We start from the raw sequence: 17080 nt of genomic DNA, 5'->3' as shown, positions 1-17080 counted from the left end.
GTAGTTTCCATTTGTCAACAGATATATTATAGAAAGTTGGTTGCACTACCTCATTACTCTTGCTTTGTGAAAGAGCCAGGCTATCATTTGTCAATTCCTCATCATCTGCATTATTCCTGTTAAGAACTTTACTCTTCTTCTTCTTGGATCCTCCATCGCTAGCCGTGCTGCTATTATCTTCCTCATTAGCTTCCTCATCATTGTCATCCTCATCGCTTCCACTCCCGTCATCTTCATCATCTTCGTTATCTCCATCACTCCCCTCTTTTTTCTGCGCGTTCTTTCCTTTTCTTTTCTCAGCGGTAGGCCGCCAGTCATTGTCATCTTCGCTGTCGTAGTCATCCATATCATTCAGCTCTTCCATCGATACAAAATCCAGCAGGGGGCGGTTCCTGCGCAAATTCCATTTTTTTGGTTCATTTGTTTGCTCATCAGCTACAGCATCAGGTTCAGCTGCTTTCTCCTTCTCTTTCTTCTTTTTTGGCTTTTCTTCTTCATCTTCCTGTTCTTTCTTTTCAGTTTTAATTACCTCTTTGTCTGTTGTTGGCACTTCTTCAGTGGAGGCTTTCGGCTGCTGTTCTTCTACTTTCTCTTCTGCCGGTTCCTCCTCCAAGATATTTTCTTCTGATTCAGTACAGGAACCTTCACCACTGTCCTTAGATGCATCTTCACTCCCATGACCACTTCCTTCAGAATCTGTTGAGCATATGAAAATTTAAAAAAAGTTCCGACACAAATGTACCCCCAAAAATAAAATCTCTTGAAGCAAGTTGTTAAACAAAAGAATGATGCATGTTCCTCCCTCATAAGGTATTCCACCTATTTTTTCAGCTGATGTCCAAATATTGCTATTTCGAGTGCTATGTTGAGAATCTGTTAAACATGTGTGCACTTTAAGATGCCAAAAAAAAAAAGATGGTAGAACTTATTAAATGAGCATTGTATGTTCCTTTGAACTGTAGCTCATATTAACAAAAAGCAGTAGCACAGTAATTTCCATGTGAAGTCAGATCTTAAAGAAAGAGCATTCCAGTTTTTAATTTCTGGAGGTGTTTTCTACATCTTCAAAATAAAATAGCTATCCAATAGAAGAGGTTTGAAATTACAAAATGAAGAGTTTACATAGCTAGTTCTAATAATAATATGGATAATCCCACAACTTCTTTTTCAAAACATCTTTGTTTTTCTGGGTTTGAGGGCTCTTTTAATTTTTAAGGTTAGTTCACTTATTAATCCCACATAAACTATGCCTCACTCAGCATTGCAGCTGCACTACAATGCATTAACCTTACACTACTCATATGGTACTATTTTGCATGTACTCACTATTTCATGAATTAACACATGCCAACACGAGCAACAAAAAAGAAAAAAGAGAAGTTTTTATATAAAAAAGAGACATTTTTACTATAAAGCACATGTAAAAGATATTGAAAAATTACATGTGAACTCGCTAAACTTTATAAACAGCATCCACCCTGCTATCTCTCATCTTATATGAATCTATTGCTTTTCATTCATAGTACTGTTTTAAGGAAGAAAAACTCCGAAAACATTTTTTTTAATTTTAAAAAGAAAATATAGTTTCCTGATCCAATGCAGAGCTCAATTAGGCAGTGACTACAGTTTTCAGTTTGCTCAAAGCCAGCACCAAGTTCTTGATCCACTGTAATACAGACGCAAAGATGGAACACGTCGATGCTCACAAATTCAAAAAAAAACCAAAACTTGATTTCTTTAGTTACAACCCAAAAATCTCCATCACTCAGTATCACCTAACACAGAGAATTTCTCTGTACACTCAGCTCTGTATAAATCCAAATAAAGAGACACTGAGGTAGGTGTGCACAGTGTGTCATTTCCTATGGCATTTTTTTCCACCCCAAAGAACATTGGCAATGATTAGCCAGTTGCTACTTCAATATAATGGTCAGTTTTGCCTTCTTCTGCATATACCTGCATATGGAAGAGTTCAGTGAGGAGATTATGTAACTATTGACAAAAAAAGCCCTAAGTGCTACTATTACTGATTAGGACATCAAAACTATCCATCCCCTTATAAGCTAATAAAAACTAAAAGTTTCCAAGATATGTTCTAACATTTAGAGATCCAGAAAAAACACAAGTTTTTCTCACAGTCTTTGAGAAAAACATAATTCAGTCATTTCTCCACACCTATTAGCCTTAATTGTAGTAATCAAAGTACAAGGTAATTAACTGAAGTTTTGAAAGAGTAGAACATGAATCAGGCATACACAAGAAATAAAACCAGTATTAACTAACAGGCAATCCAAAAGAATTGTTTTCAAGTTACAATAATTTGTTTGCTACAGAATCAGAGGATGAGTAAGGCTGGAAGGGACCACAGTGGGTCATCCCAGAGCACGCTGCCCAGGATTGCATCCAGACAGTTCTTGAGTATATCTCCAGTGAGGAAGACTGCACATCTCTGGACAATCTGCCCAGTGCTCAGCCACCTGCACACTAAAGAAGTTTTTCTTCAGATTCAAGTGGAACTTCCTGTGGATCAATTTCTGCCCATTGCCTCCTGTCCTATTGCTTGGCACTGAAAAGAGCCTGGTCCATCATCAACACTCTCCTTTCAGACACTGATAGACATGGATGACTCCCCTCTCAGTCATCTCTTCTTAAGGATGAACAGGCCTAGTTCTCTCAGCCTTTCCTCATTAAGAGAGAGTACCTCCACAGAAAGACCACAAAAATGGTGAGAAGGCTACAACACTCCAAGAAGACAGGCTCAAAGAGTTGGGGTGGTTCAGCTTGGAGAAGAGAAGGCTCCAGGGAGAACAGAGCTTATGAGAGAGATTTTTTACTAAGGCCTGTGGTGACAGAAAAAGGGGAACCAGTTTTAAACTGAAAGAGAGTAGGGTTTAGATTGGACACAAGAAACTTTTCAATGAGCATGGTGAGATACTGGAACAGGTTGTCCAGGGAAGCTGTAGGTGCCCCATCATTGAAAATATTCAAGGCCAGGTGGGATGGGGCTTTAAACAATCTGATCTAGTGAAATAAGTTTCTGACCAAGGCAGGGGGTTGACTCAGATCATCTTTAAAGGTTTTTTGATCATGACTTAGTTTATAAGATACCCAGCCTGCTGGCAACAGACAGAGCATACCAGATACAAAGAGGGGGGAAAAGGATCCTTGCATAGGAGTTAGCAGGGCTCACTGAAAGACTACATTAGATTTGAAGGGGGAAAGGAATAAACCCAAGTTCCCTAGAGATATGCCTGGGGACAGCACAGCACTGTTTGGGGGACAACATGCTAGAAAGGTCTAGCATGGTCTGTCACCTCAGTGGAGGTAGGGAATGGAGATCCCTCCAGCAGTAGAAAACATAGACATGACTGAAAATGGTCATGGAAAGACTTACGGCTTGTTCCCCCAAAAAGCTGGAGAGATCAATAGCCCAGCTGAAGTGCCTCTACACCAACATACTCAGCAGAGGCAACAAACAGGAGGAGCAGAAAGCCACTAAGCAGCAGTAAAACTATGACATAGTTGTCCTGCATGTAGACATGAGATAACATGGACAGCCAGAGCATGGACATGCAGCATGGACATGCTGCACTGGATGGCTATAAACCCTTCAGAAGGAACAGGCAAAGAAGGAGAGGTGGTGGGATAGCCCCATATGTTAGGGAGTGTTTTGATTGTCTAGGGTGTAAGGACAATATGATTGTTTAAGGGTAAGACTCAGGAAAGTCCAACAAGGCAATACTGGTGGGAGTCTGTTAAAGATCACCCAACCAGGATGAAGAGGAAAGCAAAATAGTCTATAGTCTCACAACCACTAGCCCTCATTCTCACAGTGGACTTCAAGTTACCAGATGTCTGCTGAAAACGCAATACAGCAGAGAGGAAATGGTCCAGAATGTTCCTGAAGCATGTGGAAGATAAGTGCCTGACACAGACAATGAGGGAGCCTACTGGACCTGTTACCTGTGATCAGAGAAGGCCTTGTGGGTGATGTGATGACTGGAGGGTGTTCTGGGCAGAGCAAACTTCAAACAATAATTTTCAATTCTCAGAGAAGCAAGCAAGGGGGTCAGCAGAACTTCTATCCTGGGCTTTCAGAGAGATGATGCCCTGTTGAGAGGCTTGGTCAACAATCTCTTGGGAGGCAGTCCAGGAAGTCTGGACATTCTTCAAGGAAATCTTGAAAGCACAGGAGCAAGCCATCCCTATGTGCTGAAAGATAAGCCAGCAGTGAGGAAGACTGATGTGCCTGAACAGAGAGGTGAGAGCTTTCAATGGAACTCAGAAGAATAAGGAGAATTTGGCTCTTTTGGAAGAAGGGGCAGGCAACTCAAGAGGACTACAGGAATGATGTGACATAGACTTTTTTTTTCATGGAAAAAATTTGAAGGATTTTAAAGACCAATTAGAACTTAATCTGACTACTGCTATAAAAGATAATAAATACATAATCAACAAAACGAAGACCAAAGACAATCTCCACCCTTTACTGAATGAGGAAGGAAGCAGTGTCAAAGGATGAGGAAAAGGCTGAGGTACTTAATGCCTTCTTTGCCTCAGTCTTTAACAAGACCCATTGTTCTCTGCATATCCATCCCCCTAAACTAGAACAGACACAGGCAGCACAATGAAGCACACAACCCAAGGGGAAATGGTCAGTGATCTGCTACATCTCTCAGATGCACACACATCTGTGGGCCCATATGAGCAACATTCAACCATTTACCAGCAATCCTAGCTAACCAGGGAGGTTCCACATGATTAGAAGTTTAAAAAAAATATGATACCCATCTGCAAGAAGGAGTATCCAGGGAACTCCAGTCAGTCCTACCAGCCTGACCCTGAAAGGTCATGGAAGCAGATCATCCTGAATGCCATCAAGATGACAGAGCACAACAGACTGGGGCAGAGGGGCTGGAAAGCTGCTCAGTGGAAAAGCGTGGGGGGTGCTGATTGACATTTGGCTGAACAAGACCCAGTACGTGCCCAAGTGGCCAAGAAGACCAGTGGCATCCTAGTCTGCACCAGCAATAGTGAAGCAAGTTGGACCAGGGCAGCTGCTGTCCCCTTTACTCAGACTGGTGGGGCCACACCTCAAATCCAGTTGTGTGTCCAGTTCTGAGCTCCTCAATTCAAGAAAGACACTGCCATGCTGGAGTGTGTCCAGAGAAGGACAGTGGAGCTGGTGAAAGGTCTGGAGCAGAAGTCTGGCAAAAAGGAGGCTTTTTGAAAGGCCTTATCACTCTCTACAACTGCCTGAACAGAGGACACAGCAAAGGGTGGGTCAGTCTCTCCTCCCATGCAACAGCTGATGGAACAAGATGAAAACAGCTTCAAGTTGTAACAGAGGTGAATTAGGTTGGGTATTAGGAAAAACTTCACAGAAAAGGTTGCTCCTCAGGGAAGTAGCTGAGTCACCACCTTGGAAGTATTTAAAAGATGTGTAGATGTGGCACTTAGGGACATGATTTAGTTGTGGGCTTGGCAATGCTAGGATAACGGTTGGACTCTACCTTAAAAGGTTTTTTCCAGAGTACACAATTCTAAAATTCTATGATACTCGCCAATTCCCATAAACATTTTACAAGTAACTCCTAAAGCTATACTCTCATACTAGACATATCACATATTGTATGCTCAAAGCACAGTGTATTTTGTATCTCATTTCACAGGTGCCAAGTGCCTATGTGCACTATTTGTCTTACTGTAAATAAGGTAGTACAAGATTTTGTCACGTTAAAATTAACCGAAATTTAACTTAGCTTTCATTATTTCCCCACTGTAAATCTATGACAGACATTTGTTTTGATGCTTTAACTGTGCTGATGCATTTCTAAATAGTCTTAGACTTCTTGCCAATTTAAGCTTTCATTTTGTTTTGGAGGGAATAGCTTGGTATAGTTTGACGTCTAACAGCACTCTAATTTACTAACATTGATTCATGTACATCAACAATACACAATGCAATAATTTAGAGCAGAGAGCAAATAAGCACTATTTTCACTCACTTCTCTCCTTCAATTTCTCTTACCGTCTGCCAGCACATTTTGCTTTCTAGTCTCTTTTATATATTCATATACACACCAGAGAGAGATATCTATAGTAAAGAGATATCTCTCCTTGATCTGAATGCATCCACTGTGATAGGTGCTTTTCTAGAAAGAGCTATTCTGTGATAACAGCAATTTTTGCAGGTCTTCTTCTGTCAGCTGCACTTTTACTGAGGAAGAGGTTGCAGTATACAATTTTCTCCTTGAAAGAAATGCTTAAAGAATGGTCTTTCAAATTGGCAACCATATCATGTCATTCCCTATAGGAGAGAAGTAAAGCCACTCTAAGTGAAAGATGGGGCAAGATACACCATCAAATAGTGAAGAATACAGAGTTCCACTGAGGACAAATAGGAGAGATAACAGTTGGGAGAAAGACATCATTTATTCCTCTATACCTTGCATCTTTGGCTCATACTAAGCACAACAGCAGGTGGCACTCAAATCTAAAGAGGATAATTCTGAAAAGAACAGAACATTATGCTACAGACTTAACACACTCAAAAAAAAGTGCAATAAAGAAACACTCCGCTCAGCTGTGGAGTCTTGTATATAACATGTATGAGGCACAAGACTTCAGGGTAAACCTACTGAAATCATTACATGAGTCAACAAAAAAAAAATCTTCCCAGGGTTTTTTGCAGGACCGTTTTACAATTTTAAATATGACACGCCACAATTTCCAGGTATTTTTTCAACATTCTAAGAAAATTAATGTATACAGGGTGCAAGAGCTTCACTCCAAAAGTACCTGGCCAACCACTCACAGGAGACAGTCTGGTTCTTCAATGCAGTATTTAGCTTAATAAGCAGCTCTTTGAAAAACAGCTTTATTGATTGTTTTAAGTGAACTCTAAAGGTTAAACTGGTTAAATGCAATCATGGACTCAATTTTGGACTTGGCTCTTCCACTAACAAAGCTTAACAAATTCCAAATAGTAGACAAGAAGCATTTGGAATAATTTTAGAAAGTTCCTTTATTGGCACTAAATCCTATCTGGTTGAGTCTTTCCAAAGTGCTCAAAGCTAGCTACAACAAATATAATCAAGGATCCTGGAATACTGAAAAGTTGATCATGCAACACAGAAAGCAACTACCAAGTTATCACTGCTAAATAATATTATTGAATAATAATCTAGCTATCATGTGACAAATAGCCTATAGTGGCCTTATATCCTCTTTTTGAGAGCAGTGACAAAAACCAGGATGCAGGTGAGGTTAGTGTCACACCACCACCACCACCACCACCACCATCTTATCTATTGGTCCTTTACCCTCTTTTTCCCCCACCACAAGGCCAACAACTAGCCTTTGACAAGATATGTGAAATGATACCTAGTGATCTCTGCTAAAACACCATGTCAAGCACCATGTACAATCCCCCACCCAGGTGCATCCTGATGGATGGGAAATGTGGAAAGCACTACTGGAAGTGTTTGTCAACAGCCTCTGGCCATAAATTTCCTTACAGAAAAGCAGATCCAGTACCACAAAATATCCTTGGCACAGGTGCCATACCAAACATGCAAAAGCAGCTGTACTTCCTACATATCTGATCTAGATATCACAAATAAAGACTCCATAATACCTTAAGGAAATGTTTAAACTAACTAGAAAGCTACAATATTAATAACTGGATGTAAAAAAAGAGGCAGGAAAACCTAGGTCATGTATGGAAAATAAGAATTTTTAAATTACCAAAGGCAGAGTTGTGTAACTGGTAAAATTGTGACTTCATTTGACTATTAGACACAGAGGTCCATTATGCTACAATCAATAAAACTATAAGCAAGAACTAAAGGCTTAATACCTCACTTGCAACATAATTCCAAGAAAGAGAATCTAACACACCAGTTAGATATATGCCCCTGACTTTCCATGCTATTTTGCTGTATATGATGATTAAACACTGGTAGACTACCTGCAATTCAACATCAGTGGTGCTGGCAGTTAAAAAAATTGAACTGTCCAAAATAACATGATTAAAACCACACAAAACCAAACCAATATAGATGCTACAGCCCTACAGAGAGAAACTTTCTTCTCAAATAATGTTCTGAAAAGAAGTATCTAATATGTATTAACTGCAGATGGAGACTGGGCAGAGCAGGAGATGAAACTGACCACTGATCCACATTTACACATATCAGAAAACAAGTATTTAGTTTTATAGAAAGAATGATGGAAAGAGAACAAAGGAAAGTCATTTCGTAAGCAGCTTCCTCACTTTTACAGCAGCAATAATTATGTCATATGGCATTTCAGTAGATGTACTGAAAACCACTCAAAACTAAAGACTGCCAATTCTGACTTAAGTCATTAGGAAGTGCCTCATGTACAAGGTTAGAACACTGATGAAATTGAGTGCCCTACCAATTGCTTGTCAGCAAGCACCTGGAATAACAGAAATCCCAGTGTTAACAATGAAAATGGAAGCTGAAAATCTTGTCAGTGACTCCAAAGTTTTACTTAAGAGTGGCAGACATCAGTACAGACAAAAGTTTTACCAGGGATGAAGATACTCCAAAAGAACATACTGCTGATATTTTCCATTTTCTCAATTAGGAAAAACTCTTGTGGATTCCAGTCTCAGGAACTACCACATTAATATAGAAATACATCATCATTTACTAACGATTAACTAGCCAATATTTTCTTTTACCTTCACTGTCTACTGAAACACCTTGCAACTTTACTCTTGCCTAACATTTAAGTTTAGTCTAAAAAACCAAATATATTTGTTTCTTCATCAAGATTTCAGTACTGTTAAACACTACAGCATTTTGATCCTTCACAATCATTTCTTTATATTACAATATTCCATATAGGAAAGTAAAAGTGTAATTGTGCTAAAAGGAAACAAGTTACATAAAGATAATGATATTTGCAACTTTTTATTTCTAGATAAAGACACAGGTTTTTTAAAATAGATAATATATGCATTTATGTAGATCATTTCTTGTTTTAAAAACTGACTTCAACTGCAAGAGAAGTACATAAGTACATAATATATATGCATGTCAGGCTTCACACTCAACACCAAAAAAAAAAAAAATTTGAGTCAACAAGACTAGTAGCAGAAGCAGTGACAGGATTGAGTTCTTCACAGGCAACGTTCAGTTATTTTCTTCTCAGCTACACTGCAATAGGAACCAGTCCTTAAATTCACACATGATTGTTGCTCAGGGACCTCTACATTCCTCTGTATGATTTCAATTTCAGTATATGCACTGACAAAACTGACTGAATTCACCGATGAGAGAGAAGAAAAGTGGTAAATTCTTGCGCTGGAATCCTGCTGGGAATTACTCTAAACCGGTACTCTGATTTCTGACATCAGTGTATCTCCAGCTGCTCCCAATGCAGAAAAAAAAGAAAAAAAGGACTCCCCAAAGCATGCTTTAGTTAACTTACAAGAAAAACTTTAAATAACTGATGTGCATTGTAAAAGATACTATTAAAAGCTTTAGGTTGAGTATATTTTAGCACCATCATTTCAAATCACATGTTTGTACACTCTGACTCCAAAGGGACAGTTCTTTTGATTGATCCCACATAAAGATTACGTATGACAGTTTTTCTCATGGAACAATTTTTTCAAGATGTTTACAGAAACCAGAAGAATACAGTACTTTAGAATATGGCATCACTAATGGAAACAGAGAAGCCATTAACAATTACTTTGTTCAGTATTAACATAATGAAAATCCCGGAGGCTTGAAAACTATTTACATGAAGTAAATTTACAAGAATGTAACAGTTCTAAAATCAATTTCTCTAAAGAGATGTCAGAATGTTGAGATCTTTTAAGCAGAAAAGGCCAACTGACTGCTGGTATGACCTAAATCCAAAAGAAAAGAAATTAATTACACTGAAACTAAAAGTCCATGTTGCCTGTGGAATTTTTGGTGGAAATACGGGTTAGGTGATTTGAAATATTTTTATAATGAAAAAATGTACCAAGGTGCCAGGACTCTGAAAACAGAAAATCAGAAATGCCAGCTGCTTCCTAAAAGAACTTAATAGCAACTTCTCAAATTCTTATTGCATTGCATATTCCCAGAAATCTGGCAGAACAATGAAGGTGTGTAAAAGTTGAGGTCTTCTGGGTTCAGTCCCCACATATATGCAGAGTATCATCTACTAGTACTTATCACTGGAGATCCTAAAGCTCACACATATGGACACAACACAGTCATCAGGGAGAAAACAACTTCAGAATTCTTTTAACTCCATATTTAAATAATCCTTTAACCTAATTTTCAAATTTTGTTTGTTATTTTAAACACCTATATGTGCATTTGTGAATGAAATAAACATAAACATACGTCATGGACTTGTGGAATCACCATAGTGTAATTTATGCTCATACTCAATGCAGACTGGTTCTTACTTCTGACACACTTACTTCCTTTTGTAAGCAAACTATACAACGTCATTTTGAATTCAAGCAAATACTAAATACTGATTTGCAACAGACTGCTCATGGAGAGTCCTATATATGTATATGTGTGTGTGTATATATGTATGTGTGTGTGTAAGAAAATCCCTTTATTTAATCACTTCCTCCAACCAAATTGAAATGGACTAAGTGCAATCAAATTTAAAAGTATGCTGTACCAGCTTCATTTTAAACCAGTACAGATGCTCTGATTCTGATTTCCTGCAACTATTCATTTAAACTTGTATTACACGTAAGAAACTCTTATTTGTAGTAACTTTCTATCCCCCAACTTCTCCAAGCCCTCACAAATTTCTTTTTGCACATTGATAATCTTCATCTAAAGTATAAGATGTCAAATTCTCTTGCTGTTTCAAAGTGTTACTAAACAAAACATTAATTTCTCCTACAAATGACAGACATAAGTTTGCAAATGCTAAAACAACACTTCATGAGATATAGCAACACAAAACAGCAATTAGAAAAAAACATTTTTAGTAGAACTTGGTTTTTCCTCATATGCTTGTTTCAATTCAGTGTTGCATATTTAAAGGAAAATCCATTCAACTTCTTCAAAATGAAATTGGTTTTGAAATACACTCAAGGCTAGATAGTGATCAGCTCTCTCTAGTATATATACAATGTCCTAAAAGTCAAAAAGGATAGCAATTACAAATGAATCTTCTACACTCACAAAATGTTGAGCCAGAAAGCTGTATTCATTACTTTTAATAAATTACTGTCTCTTGACCAACTAATATACTGCTCTGAATCATGTGTTCATCACCCATACTCCCTTTCCAATCCTCATCTTCCCTTAAAACCTGCCTACATTATTGTTCCAGAACACAAAAATTTTCTTTAGTAATTAAAAATAATTTTCTTTCATGGCAAATTATATCCTTATTCAAAAGAAAGGATCAAAAAGCCTCAGAACAGAATTAAAAGAGTAGACGACACAAGCCCCCAAAAGTCTGAAACTGAAATTGTAAGATGACATCAGTTTTACTCTCTTAAGCTACTGCAGCCTGCTCTACCAGAACAACCAAGTGAAATATGTCTAAATCTAGGGGAAGAGGTGCTGAGAAGAACAAAACCAACCACCCAAACCAAAACAAACAAGGAGCATTAGGGCATACTTTAAACCTGACATTGGATGAATTATTATTAAGAATTTTAAAGTTCATCAATGCAGAGGAACTTGCCAAATGCTAAAGAATAAGCCTTTAAACGGGAATATTTTTGCACTATACATTCACACAAAAGATACACCAGCATCCCCAGTGCAGAAATAACAAAGTCAAGTTATTTGATAAGCTGTCATAATGCTTCCCTCACATCTTATACATCCTGCATCTTCTTGTTAATTTCCCTCAGCATACACCACAGAAAATCTAATGTGCAGTTTATTGACCAACATGGTCCTATCCCTTATTCTCTCCTTTCCTTCAATATACTTGAGTTTACTAATTTTATTTTGGCCGTCTTGTCTATTTTCAGTTTCTGTGAATGTTCATTGCAGATATAGGAATCTGCACATATAGAAAAGACTGCAAACAACAACTCTCTGTGGTAAGGACTTCCATCTAGTATGAAATGTGTACACTTTTCTGCATATTTCTATCTGAATGGACACCCTAAGCTTGTCTATTGTAAAAAAACAATAAAAACCAGAACAGATTATCTTTTTCCTTTAGGTTCTTACTCACCGAGTAGAATTAACCATGAGAAAAAGTCAAGTTCGTAAGTCCAAAACAAACTATTATCCAGACTTGTTCAAAACAAAATGGCTTTAGATTCTTATTTCACTACTAAATACAGTGACTATTCCAAAAACTATCCCGACACCGAAGAACTCAAAAGCAGCAAATACAGTAAAGGCAGTCTGCACAAAAGCTACTCAAATGTTTCTACCAAAACTTGCTTGACAATCATGAGGTTTCTGTTGTAAAAAAAATAATCACAACTGAAGTATTGATTCCCAGTTATCCAACCAAGTCACTCCCTTCAGGGGGCTTCAAGTCCCAGCAGACTCACTACAAGCATTCTGCCTCACTATATGATATTAAATGAGCAACCATAAACCAAAAATGAGATAATTCTGAAGAGAGGAGATGAGAAAGCATATTTACCTGAAGCATCTCCAACTTTAAAATCACTGTCATCAGAGCTATCATAATCTAAAGCTTCCAGCAGTGAAGCTGCCAAAGGCTTCACCTGTCTCCTCTTCGAACTGCGGTCCACTGCAGGGAAAAAAACAGTGTTGTTACTGGCTGGCATAAAGAGCACTCGGCATCGCTAAGGGCATTTAAATTAAAGGCAGCACGGGCGTGACGGGCAGGGGCAGTCCTGAGAGCAGCCGGCAGATGCAGCCGCAGGGGTCTGGGGACACCCGCTGCCACAGGTGAGGCCGGGCAGGGTCCGCCCTGCCGGCGGAGCGCTGGTGCTCCCTGCAGGCGCCCCGCACCGCCCGGCACCGCGCACGCCGGGCTGCCCGCGGCCCCGGGAGGGCTGCGCGGGCAATGGGGCCGCCACACGCCCCCGGAGCAGCCAGCATCCCCCGAGGACAAGCCGCGGCGGGATCCGCCGGGCACCAGACGCAGAGGGACGCGCACCGGGACCGTGGGACGCCCAAGGGACGGCGATGCGCCCGCTCCCCCGGGGGCGGGGGCGCTCCGCGGGCACGGCGGCACCCCCGCGGGGCACGGCCGGCAAAACCGCTGCGGATCACTTACTAAAGCCTGCGCGGGTGGGCGGCGGGCGGGCAGGGGCCCTCGGGTGCAGCGCCGCCGAGCCCCGGGCCCCTTCCCCAGACAATGGGCACGGCGGCGACCCGGATGCAGACCCGCGCCCGCCCCGCCGCCCGCCCCGCCGCGCAGGCGCCGCCCGGGCGCGTGCGCACGGCGAGGGGAAGCCGGGGAGCGGCGGTGCCCGCGGGCCTGCCCGGCCTGGCGGGGAGGCGGCGGCGGGGCCGCCGTGACCGGCGTTGATCCCACACGCTCAGCGCGGAACCGCTCAGTCTCAGGATACTGCCTGTAAAAAACAGCTCTAAAAACCACCCCGCCGCTGTTCCATTTCCCCGTGTGGAAACGAGAAAGCGTTACAACAGCTGTTCTCATTTATCCCCTGCTCGAGGAGCTGAGTTTCTTGTGGGCTCTGTTGCATTGTCAAGCTCACTGCCGAACTTTTGAAGAACAGCAATCTATTGCATTGCTGGAAAGAGAAAAAAGAAATTGGGAAGAGATGCTCAAGGCCAGGTTGGATGGGGCACAGAGCAGCCTGGTCTATTTGAAGGTGTTCTAGCCCGCGGCTGGAACTAGGTGACCTTCAATGTGCCTTCAACCCCAAATCATGCTGTGATTCCATGACAATACAAATGCCAGGGATTATTGTTTGACCACATCACATGAGTCTGCGAGCTCAAAAGCACAAAACCGTGAGAGGTGGACAGCAAAGACGGCAATGCTGGGCCATTGCCTTTGCAAGAGTCCCAGCTTTGCCTCAGTTGCCAGGGCTGTCCCTGGCCAATGCTTGCACACTTTCCAGAGTTCCCTTTGCCTCTCTCCCCTCCACCACTAAAATGAGCCACTGGGCAAAAGTTTTAAAGGAACTGATGCTCTGGCTCACAGGTACTTGTAAGAGCTTGAGGATCGAGAATAATACTATAAACAGGAAAGCTTCCAACAGGATTGTAAGGGCTTTAAAATTGGAAAAAGTGTGTCTGTGAGAAATGACTGGTCACTTTTTAAAATTTTTAAGGTTTTTTAAACCTTAACAAAAAATATAATATAAAGACTAAATAAGGAAAAATCACAATACTGGGAGCCTCTGTGACTCTCAGACACGTGCTCTTCAAAATGGATGTTTTGCCTTTTATACCTCTAGCCCCTCCTAAAGTCTTGTCAGTCGACTCCTTCCTTGCTGTTTAGTGGTGGAGATCACTTTCTTACATCTTGATTGGAGGTCATTTATCACTATAGCAATAATAGTAATAAGCCAACCCTCCCCAGATGCCCTACCACCAAAGGCATCCCATGATAACAATGCAAGGGGCAAAGACATATTACATTAACATAACTATACATCTACAAAACTTCTCTTAATGTACATATAATGTTCACCCCTCAATTGTGAGAGCTAACTGCCTCATAACTCATCTATAACATGTTTAATGATGGATAAATGTAGGGCCAAACTCGTTCTGTGGTTTTACAGAAAATCACGCTATGAAATTCCAGTGTCCATAAAGGAGACACAGGAGTCCTGTAACTATTCAAATAAAGGGAGTGAGTCCACTGGGGCACACAAGCCTGCAGGATTTTCTCTCTTGGGGTTTCAGAGGGTGCAGCCTCCTTTTATCCTTAACTCCCAGCCATATGTTGCCCTGTTCCTTTCCCCAGTGGCTGAGGTACTAGGGAGGTACAGCTACCTACTACACATTCCCCCCTTGAACCTGTCATTTTACCCCAAAGTTCAGAAGTTCAGGTTTGTGCAGACCCACTTCTCTTTTTCTGGAGTCAAACTGGGCTCTGTAACAAACTTGCTGCCCAAAATTTAGAAACTCCCACTTGTTCCAGGAGCCAAGCTGGATGGGCTTTGTAACAACTGTGCTTGAAGTTAGTAGAGACATTAAGACCCATTTCAAAGATGTTAACACCCATACCTTCACCCATGGAATTGTTTGTAAAGACATTAGCATACATCTTCCCTATCATGGTGAAGAGTGGAGGGGACATAAAGTTTGTCAAGTGTATGCTCTGTGGCCAGAGCCTGGGCTACGTTTAGCATAGTGCTGCATGTACCAGAGCCAAAACTCCACTTGGCATTGCAAAGATGGATAGCTTGTTGGTGGTGTATAAGTTTTAAATATAGCACAGAGATGGCTGGTTAATATATGATGTAATTATGCAGCTGAAATACTTTCAACAATAATTTTCTGTTTCTGATTTTGAGTATTTTGAAAGGAACGAAAATTCCAAAGGTAAGTGTGAATTCTGTTTGAATTCTGTGCTTGAATTTCTTGGGGGTTTTGTAGCATATTACCACATCCATAGCTGATGTGTTCACACTGCTCCTGTTCCCTCCATCAATTCTTTGGCTACATAGGAGGTGTGGCTGCAAAGTGAATTTTTTTCCTGAATCTGGTTTTGGCAGCCCTACCCAAATATGCTATTGGCCCATGAACTCTAGTATTTTCTTCCAAACTCTGACCAGCTTCCCTGTTCAATGAGGAGTTGTGTATGTCAGCTTTTCACTCCTGTGTATTTTTTTTCCCCTTTTGACTGGCAATCCCTATCTTACTATTTCCCTTCACACACCATTTCAGTCTTAAAAGACAAGTAGCAGGGCTTGGATCCTTTCGTTGAGACTCTTCAGATCCATGATAATGGAATGTACTGTGCAGCAGCACATTCTGCTGAATCTCCTCCCTGCCAATGGACAAGCCTCTGCTTTTGTCCCATGCACACTGACTGGCAGGACAGCCCAAATCACATATAACAGGAAGGAACAGTAAAAAGAACTGCCTCCAGATTTGGCCCAGAGAGAAGCTCAGGCTGAACAGTGCAGACACCTTCAACGAATGAGAGTTTTCAGCACAGACACTGGGAGAGGAGCACCCTGTAGAGCAATGGAGGAATTCATGAATCCTTTAAATAAGAATGTCAAAGCAGATGTATGGACTTTCAGTTCAGCCCTCTGGGATAGGCTGCAATGCTAGGATTATTCCAGTCTCTACAGATATAGTTCTGGCAGGAATAGGTGATCAAAACAGAAGTTAATTAATGGCTGCCTGCCTCTACTCCTCATTAGCACCTCACATTCCTCAACAGCTCCTTCCTCCTTTTCTCTTTTGTACTCTGTCCCATGACTCAAGCCCTCTTAGCCCTTCTGTCTTACTTTTTCTTGTCCCAAATATTTTTTTTCCTCTCTTTTTTTCCCTCTCCAAAGGCATATTCGCCCTTTCATTTCTGAAAATAACATGCACGCACTCTTTGTTATCTTCTGTAGTCAGCTTGCATACTTGTCCACATTCCTCAACAGGAAAAAAACCCACATCAATAAAATGAAAAGAACTGTGAAGTGCCTAAAATTTATTCACTGTTTCTCTAACCTTCTGGGCGCTGCAAAGATAGGGCTTACCAACAAATCATCCAAATGTAGTAATTAGAAGTAAATAAAACATACAGCACAGAAATTAAGTAGAACTACCAGTTTGTATTTTGTTCATCATTCTTTGGAAGTTTCTGGCTATTAAAACAACTATTAAAAGGTAATTCCCCCTTTGTAGATGCTAGTAGAGTCAGATTGTTTCAAGTAAGGGAAAAAGAAGGGAGAATTCATGCTCCAAATGAAAGAAACATTCAGAATGTCTTTATTTCTGCAAGGCCTTTGCCAGTCTCAGCAGAAACCCACAGATGTTGAAATGTTCAGTTGCCTTTTTGGTAGAAGAAATGTGGTATTACTGGCACACTGCTGGGAGCTGGGCACTGTACTGACATTGCTATATATATCCATTAAATAGATTTTAAGTGTTGTCAGTGTAGCACCTTCAAGTACTACCCTTATGCACATACAAAAATTCATCTC

General features: G+C 40.7%; 1 protein-coding gene across 5 annotated transcripts in view; it reads right to left on the bottom strand.

Moving 5' to 3' along the window:
- Positions 1 to 13383, bottom strand: part of PHF14 (PHD finger protein 14) — a 162817-nt gene extending 149434 nt beyond the window's left edge. For 3 of the 5 annotated variants that reach the window (XM_054643184.2, XM_054643192.2, XM_054643199.2), the window contains exons 1-3: positions 13228 to 13383; positions 12625 to 12735; positions 50 to 696 (exon numbers count right to left, since the gene is read on the bottom strand). In XM_054643184.2, the coding sequence (XP_054499159.1) occupies positions 50 to 696; positions 12625 to 12735; position 13228 (759 nt within the window). In that variant the 5' untranslated portion in view covers positions 13229 to 13383. Of the gene's footprint in view, positions 1 to 49; positions 697 to 12624; positions 12788 to 13227 lie in introns of those variants that run through there. The other 2 variants (XM_077175386.1, XM_054643177.2) reach the window with 1 other exon arrangement.
- Positions 13384 to 17080: the final 3697 nt, after the last annotated feature.

The sequence above is a fragment of the Agelaius phoeniceus genome, chromosome 1 (assembly GCF_051311805.1).
Source record: "Agelaius phoeniceus isolate bAgePho1 chromosome 1, bAgePho1.hap1, whole genome shotgun sequence".
NCBI lineage: Eukaryota > Metazoa > Chordata > Aves > Passeriformes > Icteridae > Agelaius > Agelaius phoeniceus.
The sequence above is the reverse complement of the archived record's forward strand: the minus strand, read 5'-3'. Positions and strand labels throughout refer to the sequence as shown.